This window comes from Chelonoidis abingdonii, chromosome 13 (assembly GCF_003597395.2).
Source record: "Chelonoidis abingdonii isolate Lonesome George chromosome 13, CheloAbing_2.0, whole genome shotgun sequence".
Lineage (NCBI taxonomy): Eukaryota > Metazoa > Chordata > Testudines > Testudinidae > Chelonoidis > Chelonoidis abingdonii.
The window spans coordinates 32,027,319-32,053,293 of NC_133781.1; the positions used below are offsets into that span (position 1 = coordinate 32,027,319).

The following is a 25,975-nucleotide window of genomic DNA, read 5'->3' on the forward strand; positions in this document are numbered from 1 at the left end:
TCCCGCACCGAGCTGGTAAGTAGATCCCGATCTCGATCACGGCCCGCGGACTCCAACTGCCCGTTCCCACAGCTACCACGTGCACGTGACTCACCTGGCCGTAGAGACTATCGTCTCGCACCTCTCGGCTCACCGTGGCCAACCCGCCGCCATCTTTCCTCCCATTGGCAACATCGGCGGTTTATGGGGATTCCGGATGCTCAAGGCCCTCAGCAGTGGCCTTTTGGCTCCTGGGCGTACCATCGAGCGGCCAGGGCCACCACCAGCCTCCGCCTCCTCCGTGCCGTCTGACCGGAGGGCACCCGAGTCCACGGGTGAGCAACCCCGGCAGACACTATGGAACAAGGGCCGCACCTCACCTGATCAAGCGCCAGGATGCCCCCACCGGACCAAAAGTCCCTTCAAAGAAACCTTTGGTCCCGGAGTCTCGTTCCTCTTCTTCCCGGACGAGGCTGTGGCGGGAACATCCACATCAAGGGCCACCGCCTATCGACCTCAGGCGCACCAGACCTCATACGGCCGGGTTGCTTCTGAACACATAACCTGCCAGTGAGGAGGTCCCGAGGTGGACGACCCGGTGGTTCACTATCCTCTCAGCGGAGGCCGACCCGCGTAGCGCTCCCACTTTATTCGGTACATTCAGGCACGAAGCCGATACCATCTGGGCAGACCCCGGCTTCGGTGCTGCCCACAGGCAACAAGGGTTTGAGGGCAAATACAGGTCCCCTGCCACAGGGTACGAATATGTATGTTTCATTCCCCGCCTTGCCTCGTTGGGGTCCAGTCAGATCAAACGAGCGAGAGCGGCACAGTAAGCAAGCACCTGCGGCCCAAGTCCTAGAGATGGCAAGCGCGAATGACCTCCTGGCAGGAAGATTTACTCTGCTGGGGGCACTCCAGGCTTCCAGAATCGCCAATCAACAGGCCCTACTGAGCCGTTTACAGTAGTTTTAACACTTGGGAGTCAGTGGAGAAATTTACTGACCTTCTCCCACAGGACTCCTCGGCAAAGAGTTCTTGGCGCTCATGCAGGAGGGTAAAAGGTGGTGCGCACCCTCCCTATCAGGCCTCTATAGATCGGCAGACTTCCAGAAGCTAAACTCTCGCATCAGGGGTCGCTATGAGGCGGCAATTTCATGGGCTGTCAAGCGTCCGCTTACCGACCGAGGTCCAATACCACTATACAGGACCCTCCCTGTTGACGGCCAGGGTCTCTTCCTCTCAAAAGACGGCCCCTCGCCTCAAAGTCTAAAGGACCAATCGCATCATAAATGCGTTCCGCTGGGGATGCACACGCCGCCAGACGCAAAAGACGGCCTCTCCTTCCCCAGCCCCGACGGTTCTACCCCACCCGGCCGAGACAAGATTCTCCAGGCCAGAGGCAGGACTCTCGTAGACGCCAGTCTGGCCCTCAGGGGGTAACAGCTCCAGTCCCGCCAAACCACGCTGCGGGACCGACACCAGCTTTTTGAAGGTGCGCTCGAGAAGGCCGTACACGATTTCCTCCCAGCATCCACCCAGTTTTCACAACACGCCTCGCGCTTTCCTTTTCCCTGCTCTGGTCCCAGGCCTACACATCAGACCGCTGGGTCCTCAGCACGGTGGAAGCGTGGCTAGCGCTGCGTTTTTCTCAGTTTTTTTCTTTTCGAACACCCCGCCTTTTGCCACCTCCTCCTCGTCCCTCTTCAGGGACCCTCATCACGAGCAACCTCCTCCTACAGGAAGTTTTCAAACTCCTCGCAATTAGGAGCCATAGAGGAAGGATTCCAGAGGCCTGAGAGGCGGGCCAGGAGGAGTTGTATTCCAGCGGTACTTTCTGATCCCAGGCGAAAGGCGGGCCCTTCGTCCCAATCTGGACCTGCGAGCCTGAACAAGTATCTCAGGAAGCCTCAGTTCCGCTGGTAGCCTGGGAAACATCATTCCTTCCCTCGAATCCTGAGAGATTGTACGCTGCTCTCAGACATGAGGGACGCAATTTTCATATGGCGATTCTACCCCACCGCACAGGGAGGTTTCTTCGTTTCGTTTAAGTGACCGTCCGTCACTACCAGTTTGCAGTGTTTCTGCCCTTCGGCCTCTCTCCGGCCGCCTCGAGTTTTACCAAGGTGATATGCGAAGTAGTAGCGGCCTACCTCGTCGTCGTTCAACATCCATGTTTTCCCTACCTCGACGGACTGGCTGATTCGGGGGACTTCCGGGCCAAGTAAGCCCGGGCATGTACAGTTCATCAGAGATCTGTTCTCTCGTCTCGGGATTGATTCTCAATCTTTCAGAGAAATCCCATCCATCTCCCAACACAGGAAATAGAATTCATAGGAGGCCTGCTGGACTCGAATTCGCAGCTACACAGCAGCTTGGCTCCTCCAACAGGTTTTCAGTAGCGATAGTTTCTTCGTTTCTCGAGGTTCATGCTTCCCCACTACCACTGCCCGTACCGTCCTCGAGGCCTCCTTGGGTCACATGGCTGGTGCACCTTTGTCACGAGCACGCGAGGCTGCGCATGCGCCCTCTACAAACCTGCTCGCTTCAGTCTTTCGCCGCATGAAGGATGCCCTGGAACATGGTAGTCACAAATACGTCTTCACGTGCGGGCTCCCTCAACTGTGTGTGCTGAAACCCCGCCCTAGTGTGTGCGCCGGTCGACGTTTCATTGTGACTCCACCCCTCGCTATCCTGACGACGGATGCTCCGCTCTGGATGGGGCGCGCACCTGTGGCCATTGCAGATCCAAGGGCTTTGGTCCTTTAACCAGAGCTCAAACTCACGAATCGATGTCCGGGAGCTAAGGGCGGTTCCGCTTGCATTGCCAGGCATTTCGCGAGCAGCTACAGGGCCGCTTGTGTGCCATTTTCACGGGACAACACGACGGCCATATTATATAAACAAACAAGGAGGAACACATACGTCTTCCCCTTTTGCCAAGGAGGCTCTGAAACATGTGGGAATTTTGCATAGCCCAGTCGATCGATTGATATGCCTCTTTCTCCCAGGGGTCCGGAATACTCTAGCGGACCGACTGAGCAATCGTTCCTGACACACGAATGGGTCCATCCGTCCGGACGTCCTGTCTTCTGTCTTCCAGAGGTGGGACTTTCCCAGATAAGACTGTTCGCTCCAAGGACAACAGGAAGTGTCAGATGTTCTGCTCCCTACAGGGCCGCTCCCCGGGCTCCCTCTCGGACGCTTTCTCATTGGCCATGGACGAAGGGCCTCCTGTATGGTTTCCCCGTTCCCGTTAGTCCACAGGGTCCTGCTCAAAACTGCGCAGGGACAAGGCCAGGATGATTCTGATCGCTCCGGCATGCCGAGGCAGTATTGGTCACCATGCTGCTCGACCTGTCCCGGGCGCCTCCAATTACTACTACCTCTCTACCCGGACCTTATAACACAGACTTCGGCAGGCTTCGGTCACCCAGACCTCTCCGTCCCTATACACCTGACAGCATGGCTCCTGTCTGGTTGAACGAGTCTGAGCGTCGGTGCTCAGCTGAGGTCCAACAAGTCCTTTTAGGTAGCAGGAAACCCTCTACCGGGCCACTTTATCTCGCAAAGTGAGCGATTCTCATTCTGGTGTGCACGGAGTTCCATGGTCCCGACTGCCGTTCCAGTCTCTGTCTGTGCTTGGACTACTTGCTCTATCTCAAGGGCCAGGCCTAGCCCTTCTCTTCCATTAGGGTCCATCTAGCCGCAATCTCCACCTTCCCATCCTGGAGAGTCTGGTACTGTTCCACGTTTTCACACCCCATCGTTCCAGGTCCTTAAAGGATTGGAGAGACTTTACCCTCCGGTTAAGCCTCTTTCCCCTACGTGGGATCTGAACCTGGTACTCTCTAGAACTCATAGGGCTTCCCTTTTGAGCCGTTAACGACCTGCTCCTTACTATATCTGTCATGGAAGACGTCCTTCCTGGTAGCTATCACCTCTGCCAGACGAGTTCCGAGCTCCGTGCGCTGGTCGTAGACGCCACCTTACACATCTTTCAACAAAGATAAGGTGCAGCTACGACCACACCCAGCCTTCCTTCCGAAGGTCGTCTCACCATTCCATCCTAACCAAGAATATTTCCTGCCGGTCTTCTTTCCGAAGCCGCCACACGCTGCCGCGGCGACCAGCAGCTGACTACCTTAGATGTCCGCCAGGCCCTGGCATATACATCAGCAGAACTAAAGCCTTCAGACGCTCGCCTCAGTTATTCATAGCAGTTGGCAGAGCGTATGAAAGGTCTCCTGTAACTTACCCAGAGGTTTCATTATGGGTAACCTGCCATGTATCCGGACGTGCTACGATTGGCTCACGTCCCGCTGGTCGCATCACCGCCCATGTCTACTCGGGCTCAGGCCTCTTCGGTGCTTTCCGGCCCAAGTCCCCAATCCAAGACATATGCCGGGCGGCTACCTGGTCGTCCGTGCACACTTTTACATCGCACTATGCGCTGGTTGACCAATCTCGAGACGATGCCGCCTTCGTACAGCAGTCTTGCTTTCGGCAACGTCTCACTCCGAACCACTGCCTAGGTAAGCTGGGGATCACTACTAGAATGGATATGAGCAAGCACGTACGAAAGAAGAAAAACAAGGTTACTCACCTATAGTAACTGTTTGATTCTTACGAGATGTGTTCTCATATCCAGTTCCACACACCGCCTCCCTTCCTCTGTCGGAGTAGCCGGCAAAGAAGGAACTGAGGAGCGGTTGGCGCTTGAGGGCTATATATCGCCCACATGGGGCGGCGCCAACTCCAGGGGGTGCCCAGCCGGCCACCTAGTGTGCTTAGGCTGCCGCCATGGCGGCGCCACTCCAGGGGGCGCCCAGCCGGCCCACCTAGTGTTGCTAGGGTAAAAAGTATCCGACGAACGTGCACGCGGCGCTCGCACACCTACTAGAATGGATATGAGCAAGCACTCGAAGAAGAACAAACCCCTTTTGTACAGACAGACAGGAAAAGTCAGTCCCTGTCCCAAAGGTCTCCCTATCTAAGAAGAGGATGACAGTAAAGTGGGGCCAGGAGGGAGGGGACAGGTTCACAGGAACAGGAGCTCTGTTATTCTGGATTCACCCTGTGCCCATGTAGATACAGAGTGCATGTGTTGGGGTTATGTTTATTGGTGATAAGCAACTGGTTAGCAGGCATCCCCACATGGCCCCTGCCTGGCCATCACTAGCTAGCAGGGTTCGGTGGCAGCATTTAGCTATGAGCTGTGATTGGGGAGGCAAAGGAGGAGGGGCAGTGGCTTTATGGTTGGTGGGTGAGGTTGTTCCACACACAGGGGCGATGCCTGGGGGAGAAAGGGACAAATTGGCATCTTTGAATAAGCTGCCATTCAGCTCAATGTGCTCTCTCTGCCCCCTAGTGTGAATCCCTTGTTCTGTCGATAACTTGGCCCTTCCCCTCGCCAAGTGCCCTGCATCAGACTAGCTTGAACAGAGCCATCCCTGTCCCTGCCAGGCGTTTGTGATTGTGCTAGGGATGGCTTGACAGACCCGCAGACTGAAGCAGGGCAGGGACTGCAGGGCCGTGGCAGCTCAAGTCCCTCCCACCCCCTTCGCCCCCCCCGGTCCTGTCCCGGTTACTCCCCAGGGACCATTCCAGCCCATTGAGCATGAGCCCATCCCAGCCAGGGAAAGTGAGCCTCAGCTGTGGGGTGAAATGGGCACCTGTGCAAAGGGAACAACCCCCTCGTGCAGCCCTGCATTCACTGTTTGCATTGCTTCTATCAGAACGTAACAGAAAAACAAAGAGCCTGTGAGACTGACTTGGCTAAAGCAGAGCCTGCTTTATTAGCGGCACAAGAAGCTCTAGACACTCTCAATAAGGTAAATATTTTCCTGAGTACGGAGGAAATTATTTCCCTGGTTAGTTTTTATCTTCTGGCTGCTAGGCAGGGGCATGCGCAAGGGAGGCAAGCAGAGGCACGAGCCCCCCCAATAATCAGCGAGGGACACAGTATTTTCCCTGTCCCCGGGGCAGCAGTGGGGAGGGGAGAGAGCCGTAGCCTCAGAGCAGGGGGCCGGGGGGCAGTAAGCTCCTCCTGGGGCCAGGAGAGGAGGGGGAGGCAGCAAGCTTCTCCCGGGGCCAGGGAGTTTCTGGGCACCCCCTCTCCAAAAGGGGTCAAATTTAAATTCCTGTGCATGCCCCTGCTGGTGGAAACCAGACTAACTGGATTCCAACCTTTGTTGCAAAGCTAGATGTGTTACTTCACTTTTCAGAACCCTCTACCCTGTGCAAAACTGATCAGTCTTTTCTGTTCTCCTTAGAACAACCTGACAGAGCTGAAGTCTTTCGGTTCACCTCCTGAAGCAGTGGTTAACGTCACAGCAGCTGTGATGATACTGACAGCTCCAGGGGGCAAGATACCAAAGGACAAAAGCTGGAAGGCAGCTAAAATCATGATGGGGAAAGTAGATTCTTTCCTGGATACCTTAAAGAAGTATGATAAAGAACACATTCCTGAACCCTGTCTGAAAGCATTTAAGTGAGTGAAATGAGGGCTGGAGTCCACCGAGGCAGGGATTGAATGAAAGTTGAGGGTCCCTGAGTGTTTTTCAGTGCAGTCTGTGCACAGCTACACCCCTGGCCATGCAGTTGTCTCCACAGAGCCATGCTCCATCACTGGAATCGCTCAGTCATGAGGCAGTTCTGGGACCAGGGTGAAAGGTTTCGGCACTAATGAAAACCAGGCCCTTGGTGGGTTAAGCTGGGCACCCTAAATCAGTGACTACTTTTGAAAATGTGGCTGCAAGTAACCTGTCCAAGGCCCCAAAGGAGAATCTGTGTCATAAATCAGATTAGCCACCACCATCTCCTTTAATACTGTGATTTGTATTTCTCTCTTCAGGCCCTATCAGTCAGATCCAACCTTTGACCCTGAGTTCATACTCTCCAAGTCAACAGCTGCAGCAGGTCTGTGCTCCTGGTGTTTAAATATTGTTCGCTTCTATGAAGTGTACTGTGATGTCGCACCTAAGAGGCAGGCGCTAGAGGAGGCTAATGCAGAATTGGCAGAGGCACAAGATAAACTCAGTCACATTAAAAACAAGATTGCAGTAAGTGCATGTTACTCTCACTGGCAAAATAATCCACCTACAAACTTGCTACCTGAATCAATATCTCTGTTTAAATTGGTTGCCGTCCATCATTGGTAATAAAGGGTTAAACTGTGGATCAGAGAATGAAGCCAAAGGTAATTGAGACAGATTCCTAGAAGTCTGTGAAGTGCAGGTAGGGGAGACTTGCTTTGTAACAGATACCATGGAGTCACGAGTGCCCGCAGAGCTTTCTCCCTCCTCTGTATCTTGGGGCACTCACAGGTTCCATACTGAATAGATAATTGCAAACATTTTATTTTTAAAGGACCTAAATGCCAACTTGGCAACTCTAACAGCAGAATTTGAAAAGGCCACAGCTGAAAAAATCAAATGCCAACAAGAGGCTGATGCTACTAACAGAGTCATCACCTTAGCAAACAGGTACAGTGCCACTGCCAACACCCAGCTCATAACGCACTTCCCTGGCGCTGGCCAGGCCTGGTCAACCACTAGTCTTCAGTGTTAGCTGTTTAATGATCAGACCTGAGATTCTCTAACATCACCTCCTGGGGGAAGAAGCTCTCTCGAATGGTATGAAAGACAAAGATGAACGCACTGAAAAATCCCTGATATGGATGTAATTTCAGTTGCCTCATTTAGGAATGGTCATTTAATGGGAATATGTATCTTTAGTAATTGGTTTAATCGAATTGAAGTTTGTCAGTATAATATTCAACACTTTCAGTCAATAATGTATTGCTGTGCAGTTACTATCCATCCCGCGAGCCTTGGAAGCAATCTCCCCTGCTTCTGCCTTCGTTACTCAGACATGTTCAAACAGTGACAGTGCACAACTAGTAGTGAATATTTGTATTTATCTGTCTAAGAATATGTCACTGGGAAGCTCCATAAGCCACTGAGCCCTCTGGAGACAGCAGCTGTACAATCTTTTCCCAGCATCTTGGAGCTGCAGCCCCAAAACTCTTCTTGGAGAGCTCACAAGGAAGATTTTTAAATGGACAAATATGCAGAGCTTATTGATATTTCCAGCCTCTGCAGTTACTTCTAGGAGACGTAAATCCTCCAGGCCAAAGCAAGACCACGTATCTACCTGAGTCTGCGCAGGCCCACGAGGTGCCACATGACTATCAAAATTCAGTAATAATAATATACTATCTCCTTTGAAATGTCACTGCAGACTTGTTGGAGGATTAGCATCGGAAAATGTTCGCTGGGCTGAGTCTGTGGAGAACTTCAGAGAGCAAGAGAAGACCTTGTGTGGAGATGTCCTGCTAATTTCAGCCTTTGTTTCATATGTTGGCTATTTTACTAAGAAATATAGGACTGAGCTGATGGACAAGTACTGGATACCATACTTAAATGAACTGAAGGTAAATCAGTATAGCACAGGCATAAAGCCAATGACATTTGTTTCATACCACTAGGAAAAGCAATGTAGGCCGAGCATAGGGCTGGTATACACATTTTGTTCACCCCCGTACACTGTATTTGTGAAGATCTCGAAAGGGGTTGTGATTTAGCCTGGCCCATGGCACCCTCTGATGGACTCGGGTAGGTGGGAATGCATTTCAGTGCATTGTCAAATGGACTCTAGCCGACAAGGGGCACAGCTGCCTTATCTCAGAATGGTCTTGGTGTTTTAAGTTTTTAATCACATCTTTGGCCCTTACGTTGTTAAATAATTTAGTGCTCAGTAGTTTGAGATGAGCTAGAGAGAGCCTCACCCACAACCCTAGATCAGCAGGTGCTTCAGAGATACTTTTTGTGTTGCAGGTGCCAATTCCTGTAACACCAGGATTGGATCCTTTGAGCCTTCTGACTGATGATGCGGATATCGCTACCTGGAATAACCAAGGGCTGCCCAGTGACCGCATGTCTACAGAAAACGCCACGATTCTGTGCAACACGGAGCGCTGGCCTCTCATTGTGGATGCCCAATTACAAGGGGTCAAATGGATTAAAAACAAATATGGGGAAGAGCTGAAATCAATCAGACTGGGACAGAGAAGGTTTGTTTGGGCACATTGGTTCTTTACACAGCTGTCTGATCATTTACTCTCACAATAGTCTGCAGAGTTCCACTGCCGGAAAGACATGCCTTAACGACGAGACCAAGCAGGCAGCGTCAAGGCCAGCAGAACCCTCTCCTGTGATGTGATTTATGCAAGGAGACACCTGACTGGGTTTATTCTGGAGACTCTTCAGTGCTTGTTTTATGTATCAATTACTGTCCTTCACACCATGTCCTCTGCAGAGCCTCACGTAGAGCACATGGGGGCGTATGCTCTGCTGTTCCACCATTCCAGAACCAAGGGTACCCTTGCCACCCCACCCTCACTTCCTGAGCAGATGTGGAACCCAGTCTTCTCTCTGCTCCAGGATGAGTCTCGCCACAGATCTCCCATCCTGCAGGAGGGAGGCAGGTGTTTTGCGCATTAGCCTGTGTGTCAAGAGGTCAAGTCCTCAGATAGCAAGAGAAAGAAGTGTAAGGAAACCCATGTCTCTAGTGCACTCAGACTGTCGGCTGTGAGCCTGGCTGGCTGGTAGACAGCTGTCTTGGGTCAGATGGGCCAGAGATAAGGGGCTGCTCAGATCTGAGATGCTCAGTCCTTTGTCAGCCCCTGTGCATCTGACAGTGCTGGGCTCCCTGGTCAATGTAGTCTGAATTATTCACTGGATCCTGAGTCTGCAGGTAGGTGATGGGCCCCTTTGGATCCTCTATTTGAACAAGGTCTTGGGCTTCTTCAGCACACGTAGCTCTGTAAAGCTCTGCAGAGAACCAGGATTACCTTGGCAAGCCACTGTGATGTGTGAGAGTCTGGAGGGTGCTGGTGCTCCTCCCCCTTCGTATAGAGCTTCCTGGGGGCAATGTTTGCATGGCTAAGGCTCTTCTCCAATGTGCTGCAGCTATCTGGATATCATTGAGCAAGCTATATCAGAGGGACACCCCCTGATCATTGAGAACATCGGCGAGTCAGTGGAGCCTGTGCTGGACCCTTTGCTAGGCAGGAACACCATCAAAAAGGGAAAGTAAGTGTATTCTCACTCCTCTTGACAAAGGAATCGGAGCTTCTATCACAGAATCAAAGGGTTGGAAAGGACCGCAAGGGTCATTGAGTGTGATCCCCTGCCAAGATGTAGCATCTGCTGTATCTTAACCATCCAGACAGATGGATTCCCAGCCTCTTTGAAAATCCTCTGCTCTGAGTAGTTCAATTTTCAACCCACTGAAATGTGCTGACAGATTTGGGACCAGACCTTTCTGGGCAGAGATGTGACTCTCTGACCAGCTTTACCTCCCTTTTTAACAACCCTTTCCTTGGTGGGATTTTCACTGTCCTCTTACGGTGTTTTCCCACAAAGGCTAATTTTCTGGGCCACTGAGTCACATTTGGTTAACGATTTTAGAGCAGAAGCCTTCACAGGTGCTTGGGCTGCACAATAATTTGAAATAAATAGGAAGATTTTTTTTGTTTGACACTAAATGGCAGATGCAGGTACACACCCCGCAGCGGGGCTTTCCTTGGGAACTACTCCGAGTGCCCTCACACCTTGGTCCCTTCTCCCACTCCTGCTTCTGTGCCCATCTCAAGTCCCTTCTCCAGGTCTTTCCAGCTCTCCATTCAAAGCGCTCTGAAAACTCCCTCCTGCTGTTTGACAGGGGTGGGGATGTTAATAATGATTGACTAAGGGGCTGCCTTAGTACCTGGGCCAAAACCCATTGACATCTGCAGGAATTTCCCCATTGAGCTGTCAGAGCCTGACTGAGTCACTGCTTGATGGGTTTATTGTACCCTGGCCCCCTCTTTGCTATGCTGTGTTGGAATGGAGACTGTTAGGTTGACATTTGCAAAGGCGTCTCAGAGAGTTAAATGCTCAAACCTTGCTGCAGTCCAACAGGAGCTGGGCACCTAACTGCCTCCAGCTGCTGGGACAATCCCAGTCCATGCTCTGCTGCAGAGCTGTGTATTTGTATATGCCCCAGTAAAGTGGGGCTCAAAGTAACGAATCTCTCATAACGAGCAGTTAGGGCATTGGTAGGAGGGATAGTGTCTGTGTTGGTTTGTTTAAAGCCAAATGGTTTAGCACTTACCAAAAGTCACTTTTTTGTTTAATTAAACAGATACATTAAGATAGGTGATAAAGAAGTGGAGTACCATCCAGACTTCCGTTTGATTCTGCACACCAAATATTTTAACCCCCACTACAAGCCAGAGATGCAGGCTCAGTGCACTTTAATTAACTTCCTGGTAACCAGAGATGGACTGGAGGATCAGCTGTTGGCAGCAGTGGTTGCAAAAGAGAGGCCAGATCTAGAGCAACTGAAGGTATCAATGCGATACTGGAGAGAAGGTACCATGGTAGAGCCTGCTGTAGCTTTACTTACAAATAGCGAAACACACCTGCTAGTCCAGCCAGACCTACACTGTTTACAGAAAACTGACTGAGGCCTAATTAGGACTCACTGTCATCTATGCTGGGTACTTTCTCCAGGATATCTCCAGTGCCAATAAAAGTGATAATATTGGTGTAGGTCACATGTACAACACATGTAACAGTGATCAACAGACAACACATGATCTACTACAAATTATATGGACTAACTCTACCCCCTTTGGAAAAAAGGAAGCAGCATCAGGTCCCTTCAACCTCAGCAAGCCACACGAGATGGTGCGGTACAATCATTTTTATTTCAATGCATTAAACTGACTATATCATTCTGGAGTTGCAGCCCTGCCATAAAGGGCCAGGAGAGTCATTGCCCTGTCTGGTTCTCTAGGTTGTCAGAACGTTGTGACTTCAATCTGAAGGGCCTGCCTCTCCCCTGTATTGCATCCAGTTATGATAGCGTTGCAGTGGTATTCTCATGTCATGGTGCGGTTAGCAGGCCCAGCTAATCTATTTTAAACAAAAACGTAATGAACACTCTGAGAGAAATGGTAGGTGAGGTAATATCTTTAATCTTTTCCTAACCTAAGACCAACATGACTACAGCAACACCGTAAACATAGAATACATTCAGTCATTTCTTCAGTGACTTATACAGCCCATAACTACATTATGAACTAAACTGATATGCAAAAGAACATAAAACCAACACTAGCACCTGCTAATTGGTGCATTATTCTATTGTGCCTGTCAAGGGTACCTAGTTTAAATCACTCCAAACTGATGCTATGAAAGTTTTAGTTGTAAATCCCTTGCTAACTAATTTTCCTCTTTTGTGCATTGATGCTGTAGGCAAATCTCACAAAAAGTCAAAATGAATTTAAGATTTTATTGAAAGAGCTGGAGGACTCTTTGCTTGCCCGCCTCTCTGCTGCATCAGGAAACTTCCTGGGAGACACCGCATTGGTGGAGAATCTAGAGACAACAAAGCAAACAGCCATAGAAATTGAGGAAAAAGTAAGAAAGCTGCCCCATGGGTTACACTGTGGAACTAGCAGAGTTTCTTTTAGAAAATGAATTTGATGTCCAACTCTGTCAAATCAGGGGAGAGGACTGGGAGACATGTTGTTTTCCAGGACATGCAAAGCTGCTGTAGTAACATCATGTTTGTTTTTAAGGTGAGAGAAGCTAAAATTACAGAAATTAAAATTAATGAAGCTAGAGAAAACTACAGGCCAGCTGCAGAAAGGGCATCCTTGTTGTACTTTATACTGAATGACCTCAACAAAATTGACCCCATCTACCAGTTCTCATTAAAGGTAACTAACAAATATGGGGCAGACAGTTATATGTAACTGAATAGATTTTCAAAGAATTCACAAGCGTCATTGTTGCTACATTTCTGAGCGTTTTATTGAAAACAACAATCGAGTCATCCATTTCTGACTGTTTCTGGCTAGGCATTCAATGTAGTCTTTGAGAAGGCCATCCAGCGAACTCTTCCAGCCGAAGACGTGAAGCAACGGGTGATAAACCTAACAGATGAGATCACCTACTCGGTCTTCATATACACTGCACGGGGACTCTTTGAGAGAGACAAACTCATTTTCATGGCCCAAGTTGCCTTTCAGGTAATATGGAGAAACACACTGGACTCCAGTTAAAATTAGTAGCTAATACAACTTTTCAGATATGTAATACCTGGTGGTCTCTTATTTCTGGGGCAAAGCATGTGTCCCCCATATTAGCTTTAATTATTATTATTATGATTTTGTCATGCAAACTTTTACGTCAGAGCTGCAGGGAAAAAACTCATAGTCAAGGAAGGTCATTGCCTGTGGGGAGGGGTTTTGGAGTGTGAGCCCACCTGCCTTGGCAGTTCCTGTCCCGCAGGGCTGGGTGTTGCGACCCCATGTGTTAGGTCACCGCTCCAATCAAGTTTGGCCCATCTGCCCCTCCATCTCCAGCTGTGGAAGGGTGAAGATACCAGACTCCAATGGCACTCTGACCACGTGGCCCAGAGCAGAGAGCCAGGCCCACAGGAGCCATCATTGCAAGGGTCACAGGCTTTATTAACATTCTGATTGCCATGAGCACTCTGAGCTCCATGCCAAAATTGTAGCTTTAATAATTATCTTCTGGATGGTGTGTAAATACACCCTGCTTTACAATCATGGCTCAGTCAGTCACGCTCTCACTCAAAGAATTTACATCCTAAAGTTTGAGCCAAAATCCACTGACGTCAATAGAAGATTCCCCCAGACTTCAGGGAACTTTGGTTCAGACCCCAACACATGTATCCACTAGGATGCCTGAGAATGTGCTCAGCTGCATTGAATCCCGGGGCCCAGTTCTGCCAACACCTGGTGAGAGCAGATGGGACCGTTATGCTCGAGCCACTTGCATAGCACAGAATCTCACTCCGTGATTCCTGCATCAAGCCCTTGCGTGGTGCTCTGGTCCCACTGAAGAGAATGGCAAGATGTCTACTGATGTCAATGGGGCCACGGTTTCACCCCAGTGCTCAACAGTAGTATACCATTGCTTTCCAGAGAGCTAGTGGGGTGAGCGCTGAGCCCTGCTGGCAGGATTGGGCCCACACACGTGGGGAGGGGCGGCGTTGAGATGCTCTGGGAGAACACAAGGTAGCAATTGTGATAGTCTGTGATTAAATGTCATTGTTCCTGGGAGAAGCGAGTTGGAGGTGGGGAGAAGTGCTTGCCAGGCTGCTCCAAGTGTGAATGAGGGTGAACCAAAGAGGAGGAGACTGGGGCAGGCTGGAAGGGGCTGTCATGGTCAGAGCAGCAGGAAAGGGGTGACCCTTATGGCTGCACTGGGTAGAATGTGAGGGAGAAGCAGGAAGGTGACCGATGCAGCCCGGCAGTAATGATCCAGATGGAGTGCTAGTGCAGACAAAGCCACAGGGGTTCCTCCCTTCATCGTGGCCCCATCATTGGTCCCAGTGGGCTTGTCTTGGCAGGCCAACAGCCTTTTCCAGTGCTGCTGCTGTTATGCATTTAACATTTACAGTGGCATTGTGCCGAAAGGCCAGCCAGGTCCCTGCCCCATTGTGTGAGGCTCTGTAGAAATGCAGTAAACGTGGCACTGCCCCCAGAGCATTCCACTGCCAGAGTCTGAGGGGTCCAGCCCATTCCTTCGGGAGCCCATGCGTCTGCACCACTTCTGCAATGTCCAGTTTCCCAGCATGCGTGAACACAGAGCTTGTGACACACAGCAGTTCTGCTAACAACTCATGCTGCTCAGAAATGTAACTTTGGGCAAGACGCCTCACATAGCATTGTAATCTCTGCTTTCTCGTCAGGTCTTGTTAATGAAGAAAGAAGTGAACCCGGTTGAACTGGACTTTCTTTTGCGCTTTCCATTCAAGGCTGGACTAACGTCCCCTGTGGATTTCTTACAATCTCAAGGATGGGGAGGAATTAAGGTGTGTCTGAAGAATGTAACGTTTTGTACAAATTCTTCTGCTGTAAACACTACACAGAATAGCCTGAGACACTGCACCATGGAAGTCAGTAAACCAGGCCACACTATTGTGAGGCCACTAATATGCAGGTTGAAACAGGAGACAGGATAAGTTTAATAATGCTGGAGATTATTGGTTAAACTAACACCCTTGGGAGTTGTAGCTCTTAAAAATGCTACTGTGGAACAAGCACATTATTGGAATATTTATCTAAAAATAATGTTGATTAGAAAACCCCTAATCAAATCATCAGCTAATCACCAAAGTAGCCACCATAGCAGAAGGTGGCATGAGAAGCAGTCAATTATGCAGCACTGTGTAACCCAGTATCACTTGGGAAGGCATCTTCGAGTTGGTATCATTTTAAAGCTAAGAAGCCAGGCTTTGAGGTGTTGCCGGGCAGCGGATGTGAAGAAGTGGGGCTGTTCTTAATGTTTCCTCTGGCTACTGTGTGGGTGCCTCAGTTTCTGGCCAACACACTGTCCCCGTGGCAACTAATGGCCGGGGCCCTTCCCCCCTGCAAGGGGTGCTAAAGGTGTGGGAGAACAAAGAGATCAGGTGACCTTCTGGCCTGGGAAAGAGACAAAGGCCAGAAAGGAGGGGGTGGCAGTTTGGAGCTGGCTGGGGACTGGAAGTGAGGGCAGACATGGGGTGTTTGCCTCACTGGGCCCCAGAATGGACCCAGCTGAGGGGTCCCATTATCTACACCTACAAGCTCTGTTTTAGATCGTGTTCCTGTCATTTAATAATCCTCTGTTTTACTGGCTGGCTGAGAGTCAAGTCTGACTGCGAAGCGAAGTGAGGGTGCAAGACCCTCTGGCTTGCTCCTGACCCCGCCTGGGCGGACTCGCTGTGGGAAGCGCACGGAGGGGCAGAGGATACTGACTGCTCCAAGGAGAGACCCAGGAAGGTGAAGCCGTGTGAACTTCTTGCCCTGGAGACAGTCTGCTCCAAGGGAGAGGAGGCTCCCTAAAGTCCTGACTGGCTTGGTGGGAAGCAGTTCCAGAGCATCGCCCAGGGACGTCTCTTTTGTTTGTGAAAGTATCAGCATTAAAATCAACATTGTTCATATTTGTTGGACTGGTACCTGAGTTACGCCTGTTGCCCATAGATACACACAGCCATGTGGCAGCTCTCCACTGCACTGTATGCCTGTGCTCCAGACTTGGACCTCCCATTGGTTTCAGTGGGCATGTGCTGGAGAGAGCCACAGTTTCACTCCTAGAGAATAAGGCAAGTCAGAGTCAGCAAATGGAATAAGATCTAGAGGGAGAACGACAGTGTTAAAAAATACCGATCCTGATGTTGAGAATTTAAAAATGATACTTTCAACACAAATATAATCCTTCCCTTCCTTGTGCCTACACTGCCTCCCTGGCTGGGCCAGCACCACCAACTGTGCCACGTCTGTAGCTTAGACACCTCTCCTCTGTGCTTCAGACATGTCTACCTCTTAAGTTTCTCCTGTACATGCCACTATTAGCCTGTCTCCAAAGATGGTTTCTGGTTGGAGGGAAGGTGAACATGGATCACCATTATCACAGCAGACCTTTCATGTGCCTCTCATTTCTTGCATAATTGCACAGACTAAATTGTTAGCATATTTTGGGTGCATCACAAAATCTCCACCTGCTCCACAAGAACCCCCAAGCCCCCACAACAGGAATCCAATGCTAACCACATCTTACCCTCATTTTCTCAGATGGCAGCAAATATCTTGATTATGTCAGTGTTCAACAGAGTATTTGAGTATTTTTATACTGAAAGGTTACAGCCTAGGCCTGAGGACACAGAAAGCTGTAGCCAGTGATTTTACACTACATCACTTAAATTAACTTGAAATAAAAATAAAAGGCTACCAGGTGTTGGGCTAGAGCATGTAACTGGCAACAGTTTGTACAAAACACTCAGCACTTGAGTCTGCTGTCAGCCACACCTGTGAAAAGCCACCGTCTCCAGCAAGTCAGTCCCACTGGGTCACAGAGCAGGAGGAGACATTAGTACACATAAGCAGCTGGTCCTTTTCTCATGTATTTGAAGGTCCTCTCAGATACGGATGAGTTCAAGAATTTAGACAGTGACATTGAAGGTTCGGCAAAGCGATGGAAAAAATTTGTTGAGTCAGAGGCACCAGAGAAGGAAGTGTTCCCGAAGGAATGGAAGAATAAATCAGCTCTGCAGAAGCTGTGTATGATGAGGTGCATGAGGCCAGACAGAATGACCTATGCAGTCAGGTATTCTTGCGTGCTCCTGCAGGGACCCATGCCGTCAGTGCCCAGAAGGGGCCTGGCATGCCTATGCACAGTGATTCTAGGGAGGCATTTCATGGTGGTGCAGTAGAAATGGGCCATGTTGGCGCGTACAGCTGTGCAGTAACTGCACCTACTTGCGGCATGTGGATGAGGCACAGAGCTGACGGCATGTGGCCTGTCGCATGGTAACAGGCTTCCAAAAGGGTGTTTTAAAAAGGGGGGGTTATGGTTGCTAGTCCCCTTGTGAAGAGCCAGCGTGTCCTGTGGGACACGTGCCCAGAGACATCCAGCTTCTGGCACCCAGGCCACACCAGCGCCCTATGGTGGTCCTGAACATGTGCCATGTACCCCAACACCTCAGCTTCATCCTTTCTGCAGCCAGCTCTAACGGCAGAGACCTCCTCTATGCCCACTGCAATTGCTAAGGCTTCCCACCCCAGCCCCGCTGTGTATCTAGAGCAGACACTTGCTGCATTTGTTGTTCAACTAGAACTCCGCAGAACACTCACGGGGGGGTGAAGCTGCCTGTTTGTCTCAGGCTGCCCTGGCAGATGGCAATGCTGAGAGGCAGACTGACGGGATGTATAAAGTCATTGGAGGCGTGGAGCTGCCGCTTTTTATGCTGGGGATGGGAACTCTCTTGCCTGTGCAAGTGTAACACTGACAGACCCCCGGTTGCTGGGGGGGCATCAAACCTGGGGTCTCTGGAGCTTAGTACAGTAGCCTCTATGCCATGAGTTAAATAGAGCCGACTCCTTCATCCCTCTCTCACTAAGTGGTGTTGGTGTCACTAGATGGGACAGAACACCACACCCAGGAGGTGTGCGGGTTACACAAGCTAAAGATTCAAGGTGACAGTGATGTAGATCTGGCCCAGAGACTTTCCTTAGAAGTGCTCCAGGCATGCTGTGTAATCCAGTTTTTCTGTTATCAGCGTTTCTCTGGGATTTCCTTGCTCGGATTAAATTTTTGTGCATTATTTTGGTTTGCAGCGCCACTCCCTGCCCTTAACACCTACTGAGCCATTGTAGGAACATTTTCAGTTTTCATACAGTACTTAAAACCTATGCCCTGAGCTGCATTCGCGGCCAACTGTAGAAACACATGGCCTAGTCCTGCAATTATTTGTAAAAAGTCTGGGACTAATTGTGCATCAACTTCTTTTTCACAGAAACTTTGTGGAAGAGAAGATGGGAAGTAAGTTTGTAGAAGGCAGAAGTGTTGAATTTTCTAAATCATATGAAGAGAGCAGCCCATCCACTGCAATATTCTTTATCCTCTCTCCAGGGGTTGACCCACTGAAAGATGTAGAGGCACTGGGTAAATCAATATTTCCCTTCACTAACAGTAGGATCTGTAGCAAGGTAGTCATGGAAAACGTTATCAGTAAAGAGCAGACGTATGCAATTTTCAGATTTTTATTCATTTATTTATTTTTAATGTATTCCTGTGGATTTTTTCCCCCAGGAAGAAAGCTAGGCTTCACCATTGACAATGGAAAAATCCATAATGTGTCTCTAGGGCAAGGACAGGAAGTTGTGGCAGAAAATGCTCTGGATGTGGCTGCTATTGAAGGACACTGGGTCATTCTTCAGGTATTAGAAGCACCATTGCATTGTTGGTTCTCTGCTATACCTTTGTTGTTTCTATAGTAATCTAATAGTATTTAGAGCAGCCCATTATACATTCAGAAATTCTCAACGTCAGCGCAAAGAGTTCTACATAATGCACGTTATTGAAAAGTCCTGCCTCTCCTCTCAAGGTGAACTGTTCTTTCCTAAATGCATTACCTTGCACTTGTCTGAATTGAATGCCATTAGCTATCATGTTACCCAACTTCCTGGTTGGTTAGATTCTGGAGTACATCACCTTTCTATCTCATCACCAGCCACCCAGCATGATTTGCTGCATCTAATCTTTAACTCCCATGGGCCAGCAGAAGCTAAGACTATTGTGGCGGTAGGCAGTGCCTTCAGGGCCCAGGAGAATGGCTAGATATCCAGCTGATATAGTAGCACAGTGCTAGGTGAAGCACGTGCTGTATATCATTTAGTAAAGGACTTCTAATGTTTCAGTGAAGAACACTGGCGAATATGCCTTTACTTGGGAAGCTTTAAACCAAGGCTTGATTTCTTTCTAAAGAGGTGCTCTGCATCAGTGGTTCTCAACCGGGGTATATGTACCCATGGGGCTACGCAGAGATCTTCCAGGAGTACATCTCCTCATCTAGATGTTTGTCCAGTTTTACAACAGGCTACACAAAAAGCACTAGCAAAGTCATTACAAACTAAAATTTCATACAATGACTTGTGTATACTGTTCTGTGTACTGTACACTGAAATGTAAGTACAATATTTATATTCCAGTTGATTTATTTTAGAATATGGTAAAAAGGAGAAAATAAGCAATTTTTCAGTAATAGTGTGCTGTGATGCTTGTATTTTTGTAAGCAAGTCGTTTTTAAGTAAGGTGAGACTTGGGCTACGCAAGACAAATCAGACTCCTGAAATGGGGACAGTTGTCTGGAAAGGTTGAGAGCCGCTGCTCTACGTCAACCAGAAGTTGCGGCCTGTGTTATGCGGGAGTACAGACTGGATGCTGCTCCCGGTCTCTGCTGGCCTTCCAGTCTATTAAATCCAAATGTTAAAAGATGATGATGGGTACAAATCCTAGGAGACTGACTACAGTATTTGGTGGGCAGCTTCCACTGACCTGCATCAAATCTAAACAAGTGACTAAGTCACCAGAGGAAACATGGGGCCTTGTCAGTGTATCACATCCCAATGAAACACTACATTAAATAAATTAATGGAGATATCCTATCTTCTAGAACTGGAAGGGAGCCTGAAAGGTCATTGAGTCCAGCCCCCCCTTCACTAGCAGGACCAAGTACTGATTTTGCCCCCACTCCCTAAGTGGCCCCCTCAAGGATTGAACTCACAACCCTCGGTTTAGCAGGCCAATGCTCAAACCACTGAGCTATCTCTCCCTTTTGTAAACAACTCAGGGCTGCTAGGCCTAGGAGGTGTGAATAGCATCACCTCCTCCAACACAACACTTCCCACCTAGCACTGTGAGGGACTTCGGCTGTATGGGATTCAACTTTGGGAGCAAGAAGTAAAGTCAAATTGTGTGTGTTGCAGAATATCCACCTGGTTTCAAAATGGCTGAGCACGCTGGATAAGAAGGTTGAGAGATATAGCATTGGCAGCCATGAGGATTACAGGGTGTTTATGAGTGCGGAACCTGCTCCCACTCCAGACGTGCATATTATTCCTCAAGGACTCCTGGAAAATGCCATTAAAATTACCAATGAGCCACCCACTGGCATGCATGCTAACTTGCACAAAGCACTGGATCTCTTTACTCAGGTATTCAGATGACAGGATTTTTTAAAATTTTTTAAGCTGGTTGGGTTTGTTTTGTTGTTGTTTTTTCTGCAGTCACAGCTCTTTATTAGAAGTTGTAAGGCCTCTCTCTTTTCAGGCTTTTCTCCCCAGGAGAGAGAGTGCAGCCTGCCTAGGAAATGGATTTCTTAGTGTCTAGATTCATAGTTTACCGCTAAGTCATCTAGTCTGACTCCTCTTAGCTCTGTTCCTTTCAGTGCACTAGTTCATACTGAAGCCCTTCATAAAGGCATCGCCACATTGCCATTAATTACAGGGCTTTGTTAAAGGTTTTTGTGTGCTTTCTGGATTGCAGTGGAAAAGTACCCTTGTGATGGCCACTAAAGATCTCAGAGTGTTCCTGTCAGTGTTCCCATGACATAAGATTTTACTAGGGACAGAGTAAATTTGTAATCCTTACAGTCCTGTTCAGCAATATTCAAAAATAATTAAATGAAGTGAGGTCATGCCAAACCTGTCTGATTATAGAAGCACTCTACTGCAGCTGTGTGTTTTGACCAGCTGCAAGTTTCTATTTGTAGGCTAATATACTATACACTGTCATTACGAGTCATTTCTCCTCTGCCGGTAAATAATGGAAAATTGCAGCATGCTAAGGTGTGTACCCATAGAATGTTCCACAACCAGTTCCAGAACTGGTAGAATCTTTCCACCAGGGGAGGCTTTTTAAGGGCCCTACTGCCCTTGGCCCTCAAACACAGGTACTAAGTGCAGGGAAGGGCCCTTCACCACAGATGAGGTCTCCAATTTATTAACAGAGATCAGCATATGCTTTTTTCCTACATCTAAGCATTGTTGGGCCTGGTGCAAAAGATGAGCTTCTGAAATTAAGAACTGTAGGTCACCCTGGTGTGCATAAGTATCAGAGACAATACAGTTCTAGGAAGAAGCCTGATCAAAATACACCTCTACTGCCTGCTTCTGAAGCACCACAACTAACCTTTTACAGAGCCATGTGACCAGTAGCTGTAGTAGTAATTACTATTATTGATATTTTGGGTTATTTTTAACTCACTGATAAGAGTGCTAGAGTTTAAAATGAGCAGTTAGAATTAAGAGGTCATTTCTCATCAGATTATAAACACATCACATTAAGGGTATATCCACACTACCTGCCCGATCAGCAGGTAGTGATTGATCTACTGGGGATCGATTTATTGCAGCTCGTCTAGACATGATAAATTGATCCCTGAACGTGCTCCCCGTCGACTCTGGAATGCCACCAGGGTGAGAGGTGGAAGCAGAGTCGACGGGGGAGCCACAGCCGTCAATCCCACGCCATGAGGACGGGAGGTAAGTCAAACTAAGATACGTCAACTTCAGCTACACTATTTTTGTAGCTGAGGTTGCGTATCTTACATCGACGACTCCCCCGCCCCATGTAGACCAGGCCTAAGGGGTGTGGACAAGGCCAGGAGTTTCCCTCTCACACATTTCAATGTACTATGAGTAAATTCTGGGCAAGCAGCAGTCAATGTTGCTGAGACTACACGTGAGCTATTGAGAGCGTGCGTAAGCTGAGATACCTATGTGCACTTTGTGGTAAAGAAGGTTCAGCTCCGTCTTTGCTGGCTAGTTGTGAGAAGTTGTTTTTTATATTCAGACACCCATTGGGTACATTTCCTCTTCTGCATGCAAGCATGTTCTTTTCCTCTTTCTTCTGCTTTAGGATACTTTAGAAATGTGCACCAAAGAAATTGAATTCAAGTGCATCTTGTTTGCGCTCTGCTACTTTCACGCAGTGGTAGCTGAAAGGCGTAAGTTTGGTGCACAGGGCTGGAATCGGTCATATCCTTTCAACAATGGCGATCTGACTATATCCATCAACGTGCTGTATAATTACCTGGAGGCTAATGTCAAGGTTAGAACGTGCTTGTTTAACATCAGCAAGTCAGAGTGATTGTCCCCAGGTTACAAAAAGCAGCACTACAGGGGAAATGCAGGGCACTGCTTAGACCTCCCCTTCGTGGCCCTCTCCCAGCCTCCTTCCTTAGAGGTTTCTAAGGTCAAGCTTGACAAAGCCTTGACTGGGATGATTTAGTTGGGGACTGGTCCTGCTTTGAGCAGGGTGTGGGACTAGATGACCTCCTTCCAACCCTGATATTCTATGATTCTGTGATTCCTGGGTAGGGGGGAGCATGTGAAAGCACAGGGTTCCAACAGCCTTTGGCCTGAAGAAGGCTCTGCTGGGGGCTCCACAGGTTTGGGGGAAGGATCCCTCTGCTGCTGCCCCACTACTGAACAGCAGCTGGCTGATGTGTGAGCTGTATGTCCCCGAGCTGGGGCACAGGAAAACCAAGGGAACCTTTAAAGGTGAACTGCAACTCACCCTCAGTGAGTAGTGTGGGACAGCCTTTGTCTGAAAACAGAGATCTAATGTGGTCCTAAGCCTGCAGGGGTGGTGTGCTGGGTTGGCAGCAGGCTGTGTGTGATACCAGTGAGGGGCCCTAGATCGGTTAAAGATGGACATTTAGCAAATCAGTTCAGGCAGCAGCAGGGTGTGCTCAGATTGTCCAGCCTTCTTCGAATCATAGACTATCAGGGTTGGAAGGGACCTCAGGTCATCTAGTCCCACCCCTTGTTCAAAGCAGGACCAAGCCCCAGACAGATTTTTGCCCCTGATCCCTAAGTGGCCCCCTCAAGGACTGAACTCACTACCCTGGGTTGTAGCAGGCCAATGCGCAAACCACTGAGCTCTCTCTCCCACCCCCCTTTCAGTGTTTTCCTTTGAAATGTGAGCACATCCAGCTGGAAGGCAAAACCTCTCCCAACAATGAAACCACAGATCCCAAGCCAGGGGAGGAGCATGCTTAGGGTTACCATATTTCAACAATCAAAAAAGAGGAACAGGGGGACAGTCCTGCCCCATCCACTCCCTCCCACTTCCCGTCCCCCTCAGAACCTCCAACCCCGCCCCGCTCCTTGTCCCCTGACTACCCCCTCCTGGAACCTCTTCCCCTAACTGACCCCCAAGACCACACCCCCTACCTGTCTGAACCCTTATCCACACCACTGCCCCCTGACAGGACCCCCAGAACTTCCATGCCCCATCCAACCACTCTCTGCCCCCTCCCCCAGAACTCCCGACCCATCCAACCTGTCCCCTGACTGCTCCAATCCCTCTCCACACCCCCGCCCCCTGACAGGACCTGCAGAACTCCCGACCCATCCAACCCCTCCTGCTTCCTGACTGCCCCTGAGACTCCCCTTACCACCACACCACTCGAGCCGCTGGCTCCATATGGAGGCAAAACACAGTGGAGCGCACAGCCCCGCCCCCTCAAAGTGCTGGGGGGGGGGAGCGGGGAGGGGGCTCTGGCTGCTGGAGGCCAATGGGAGCAACTCAATCAGGCCCAGCTGCCCAATCAGCCATGCCGCACTGCACTCTGTATAGGGGGAAGGGAAGGGAGGGGAACAGTCCTGGACCTTTTAACCTTATTACCAATTCCTCCCGGATGGCTATTTAAAGACAAAAAAGCTGGACATGTCCAGGGAAATATGGATGGCTGGTAACCCTAAGCACGCTCCTTGCTCCTGGCGTTATGGAAGTGGCAAAAGCTTAATTAAATTCAGCTGGGATGAAAAGAGACATGATCTAGAGGCAAGGCTCATCCGTCACCCTGGGGGGCTGTCTTTGTGCTGGGAAAGGGGTGAAATCCCCAGTGAACATGGTCAAGAAAGTGACGGGCTCCATGCTGCTCTCCCTCCCCCCCCCCCCCGATGCTGAGCTGCTCATGTGTGACTGACTCCAAGGGCTCACTCCTTGCATGGTGAGGGCACAGAAAAGCTAACTTGACATGTGAAGCTTCCCGCTGCTGTCTGGGACTTTTCAGAACATTCTATAGAAATCACTGTGCACTGAGTTGGCATCTCGTCTAGGTTCCATGGGACGATCTTCGCTATCTCTTTGGTGAAATTATGTATGGGGGACACATCACAGATGACTGGGATCGCAGGTTGTGTAGAACTTACCTGAGCGAATACATCCGGGTGGAGATGCTGGAAGGAGAAATGACCTTGGCTCCAGGGTTTTTAGTTCCACCCAACTCAGATTACAAGGTGAGGAAAGGCTCTTCTCTTCTATGGGGTGAGAGCTCCACAATTCACTGCAGCTGTCAGAAGGCTGTGGCTCTCTTGGGGATGTATATGTGATAAGAGCACTGCCCAGCAAAACCTGGAAAGAACCCCATAAAGATGACATAAGGAGACACTAGGGACAGTCCATGGAAACCTGGACAGATTCCCAGCGGGAGAGTGGCAGGACAAGAAAGAGCAGTTCAGTAACAAACCAGGACAAAGCTGAGGAAGGACATGAGTAAAAACCTCTTAGTGAGGGAGGGCAGTAGGTCCACAGCACCCTCAGTGGGAGAGTGAGAGATGGTTTAGATATTCTGCAGGCAGGAACACCAAAGACGCCTATTCCATGATGGAGTGGGGCTAGATGAGCCCAAAGGTCTTAAATGCCTTGTCCAGGAGTAGGGGTCTAGTCACTCAGTGTTTTCTTTCTGCCCTATCTTTTAGGGTTATCATGAATACATTGATGAGAACCTCCCCCCAGAGAGCCCGTACCTTTACGGGCTCCACCCCAACGCCGAAATTGGCTTCCTCACTGTCATGTCTGAAAAGCTTTTCCGTACAGTTCTGGAAATGCAGCCTAAGGAGTCTGATGCTGGAGGAGGGACGGGTGTGTCCCGAGAGGAAAAGGTAGGAAAAGTTTGTGTCTTTCAGTACTAACCAGGAATTAATCTGCTACGGCCCCTGGTTTGTTCATGAAGAAACAAACACACCAACTAAGAGGAGGCTCCGTCCTGTAATAGCTTCATCTCCCGCCAGTGAAAGAACCTCCAACAGTCTCTAAGCACATTTGTGCCTCAGTGCTCTTGACCAAGCGCTCCTTCCCACTGCTACCATGGACGAGCACAGTAACTGAACAGGGGCACTCCTGCTTAGGGCTTCAGAGAGTTGCAACCTCCTGCATTATTCAGTAGGGCAGGAGAGAGAGGAAATGGTTAATCTCTCTGGCTTCCTTTTTTCAAAGCTACATCTCCTCCTCCTCCAGCTGCACTGGTTGGCAGCCACTTCCTCTCACTTCAGGTCCTGCACTCAGCTTTGCAAGAGCCCTAAAGCACCTGGGAGCTGCTCGTCCCCACCACGGGGGGAACAAAAGAGTTCCCAAAGCACATTATCCACCCTGCGCTTTGGATCCGGAGTTGTACTAGCAGGAAGGGCATATCAAGTGGGGTCCTGCAGGGAGAAATGGCCTGAAGTAAATAGGATGAAATTCAAGGACAAATGCAAAGTGCTCCACTTAGGAAGGAACAATCAGTTGCACACATACAAAATGGGAAATGACTGCCTAGGAAGGAGTACCATGGAAAGGGATCTGGGGTCATAGTG

General features: G+C 49.4%; 1 protein-coding gene across 1 annotated transcript in view; it reads left to right on the forward strand.

Annotated features, from left to right (window-relative positions):
* Positions 1-25,975, forward strand: part of DNAH17 (dynein axonemal heavy chain 17) — a 98,635-nt gene that overhangs the window by 67,124 nt on the left and 5,536 nt on the right. The window contains exons 58-76 of the mRNA XM_032799176.2: positions 5,718-5,813; positions 6,255-6,472; positions 6,836-7,043; positions 7,351-7,466; positions 8,224-8,416; positions 8,820-9,055; positions 9,954-10,076; positions 11,170-11,374; positions 12,288-12,452; positions 12,614-12,754; positions 12,896-13,066; positions 14,758-14,880; positions 16,960-17,153; positions 18,343-18,491; positions 18,639-18,766; positions 20,315-20,542; positions 22,248-22,439; positions 24,458-24,637; positions 25,100-25,282. Of these exons, the coding sequence (XP_032655067.1) occupies positions 5,718-5,813; positions 6,255-6,472; positions 6,836-7,043; positions 7,351-7,466; positions 8,224-8,416; positions 8,820-9,055; positions 9,954-10,076; positions 11,170-11,374; positions 12,288-12,452; positions 12,614-12,754; positions 12,896-13,066; positions 14,758-14,880; positions 16,960-17,153; positions 18,343-18,491; positions 18,639-18,766; positions 20,315-20,542; positions 22,248-22,439; positions 24,458-24,637; positions 25,100-25,282 (3,249 nt within the window). The remainder of the gene's footprint in view (positions 1-5,717; positions 5,814-6,254; positions 6,473-6,835; positions 7,044-7,350; positions 7,467-8,223; positions 8,417-8,819; positions 9,056-9,953; positions 10,077-11,169; positions 11,375-12,287; positions 12,453-12,613; positions 12,755-12,895; positions 13,067-14,757; positions 14,881-16,959; positions 17,154-18,342; positions 18,492-18,638; positions 18,767-20,314; positions 20,543-22,247; positions 22,440-24,457; positions 24,638-25,099; positions 25,283-25,975) is intronic.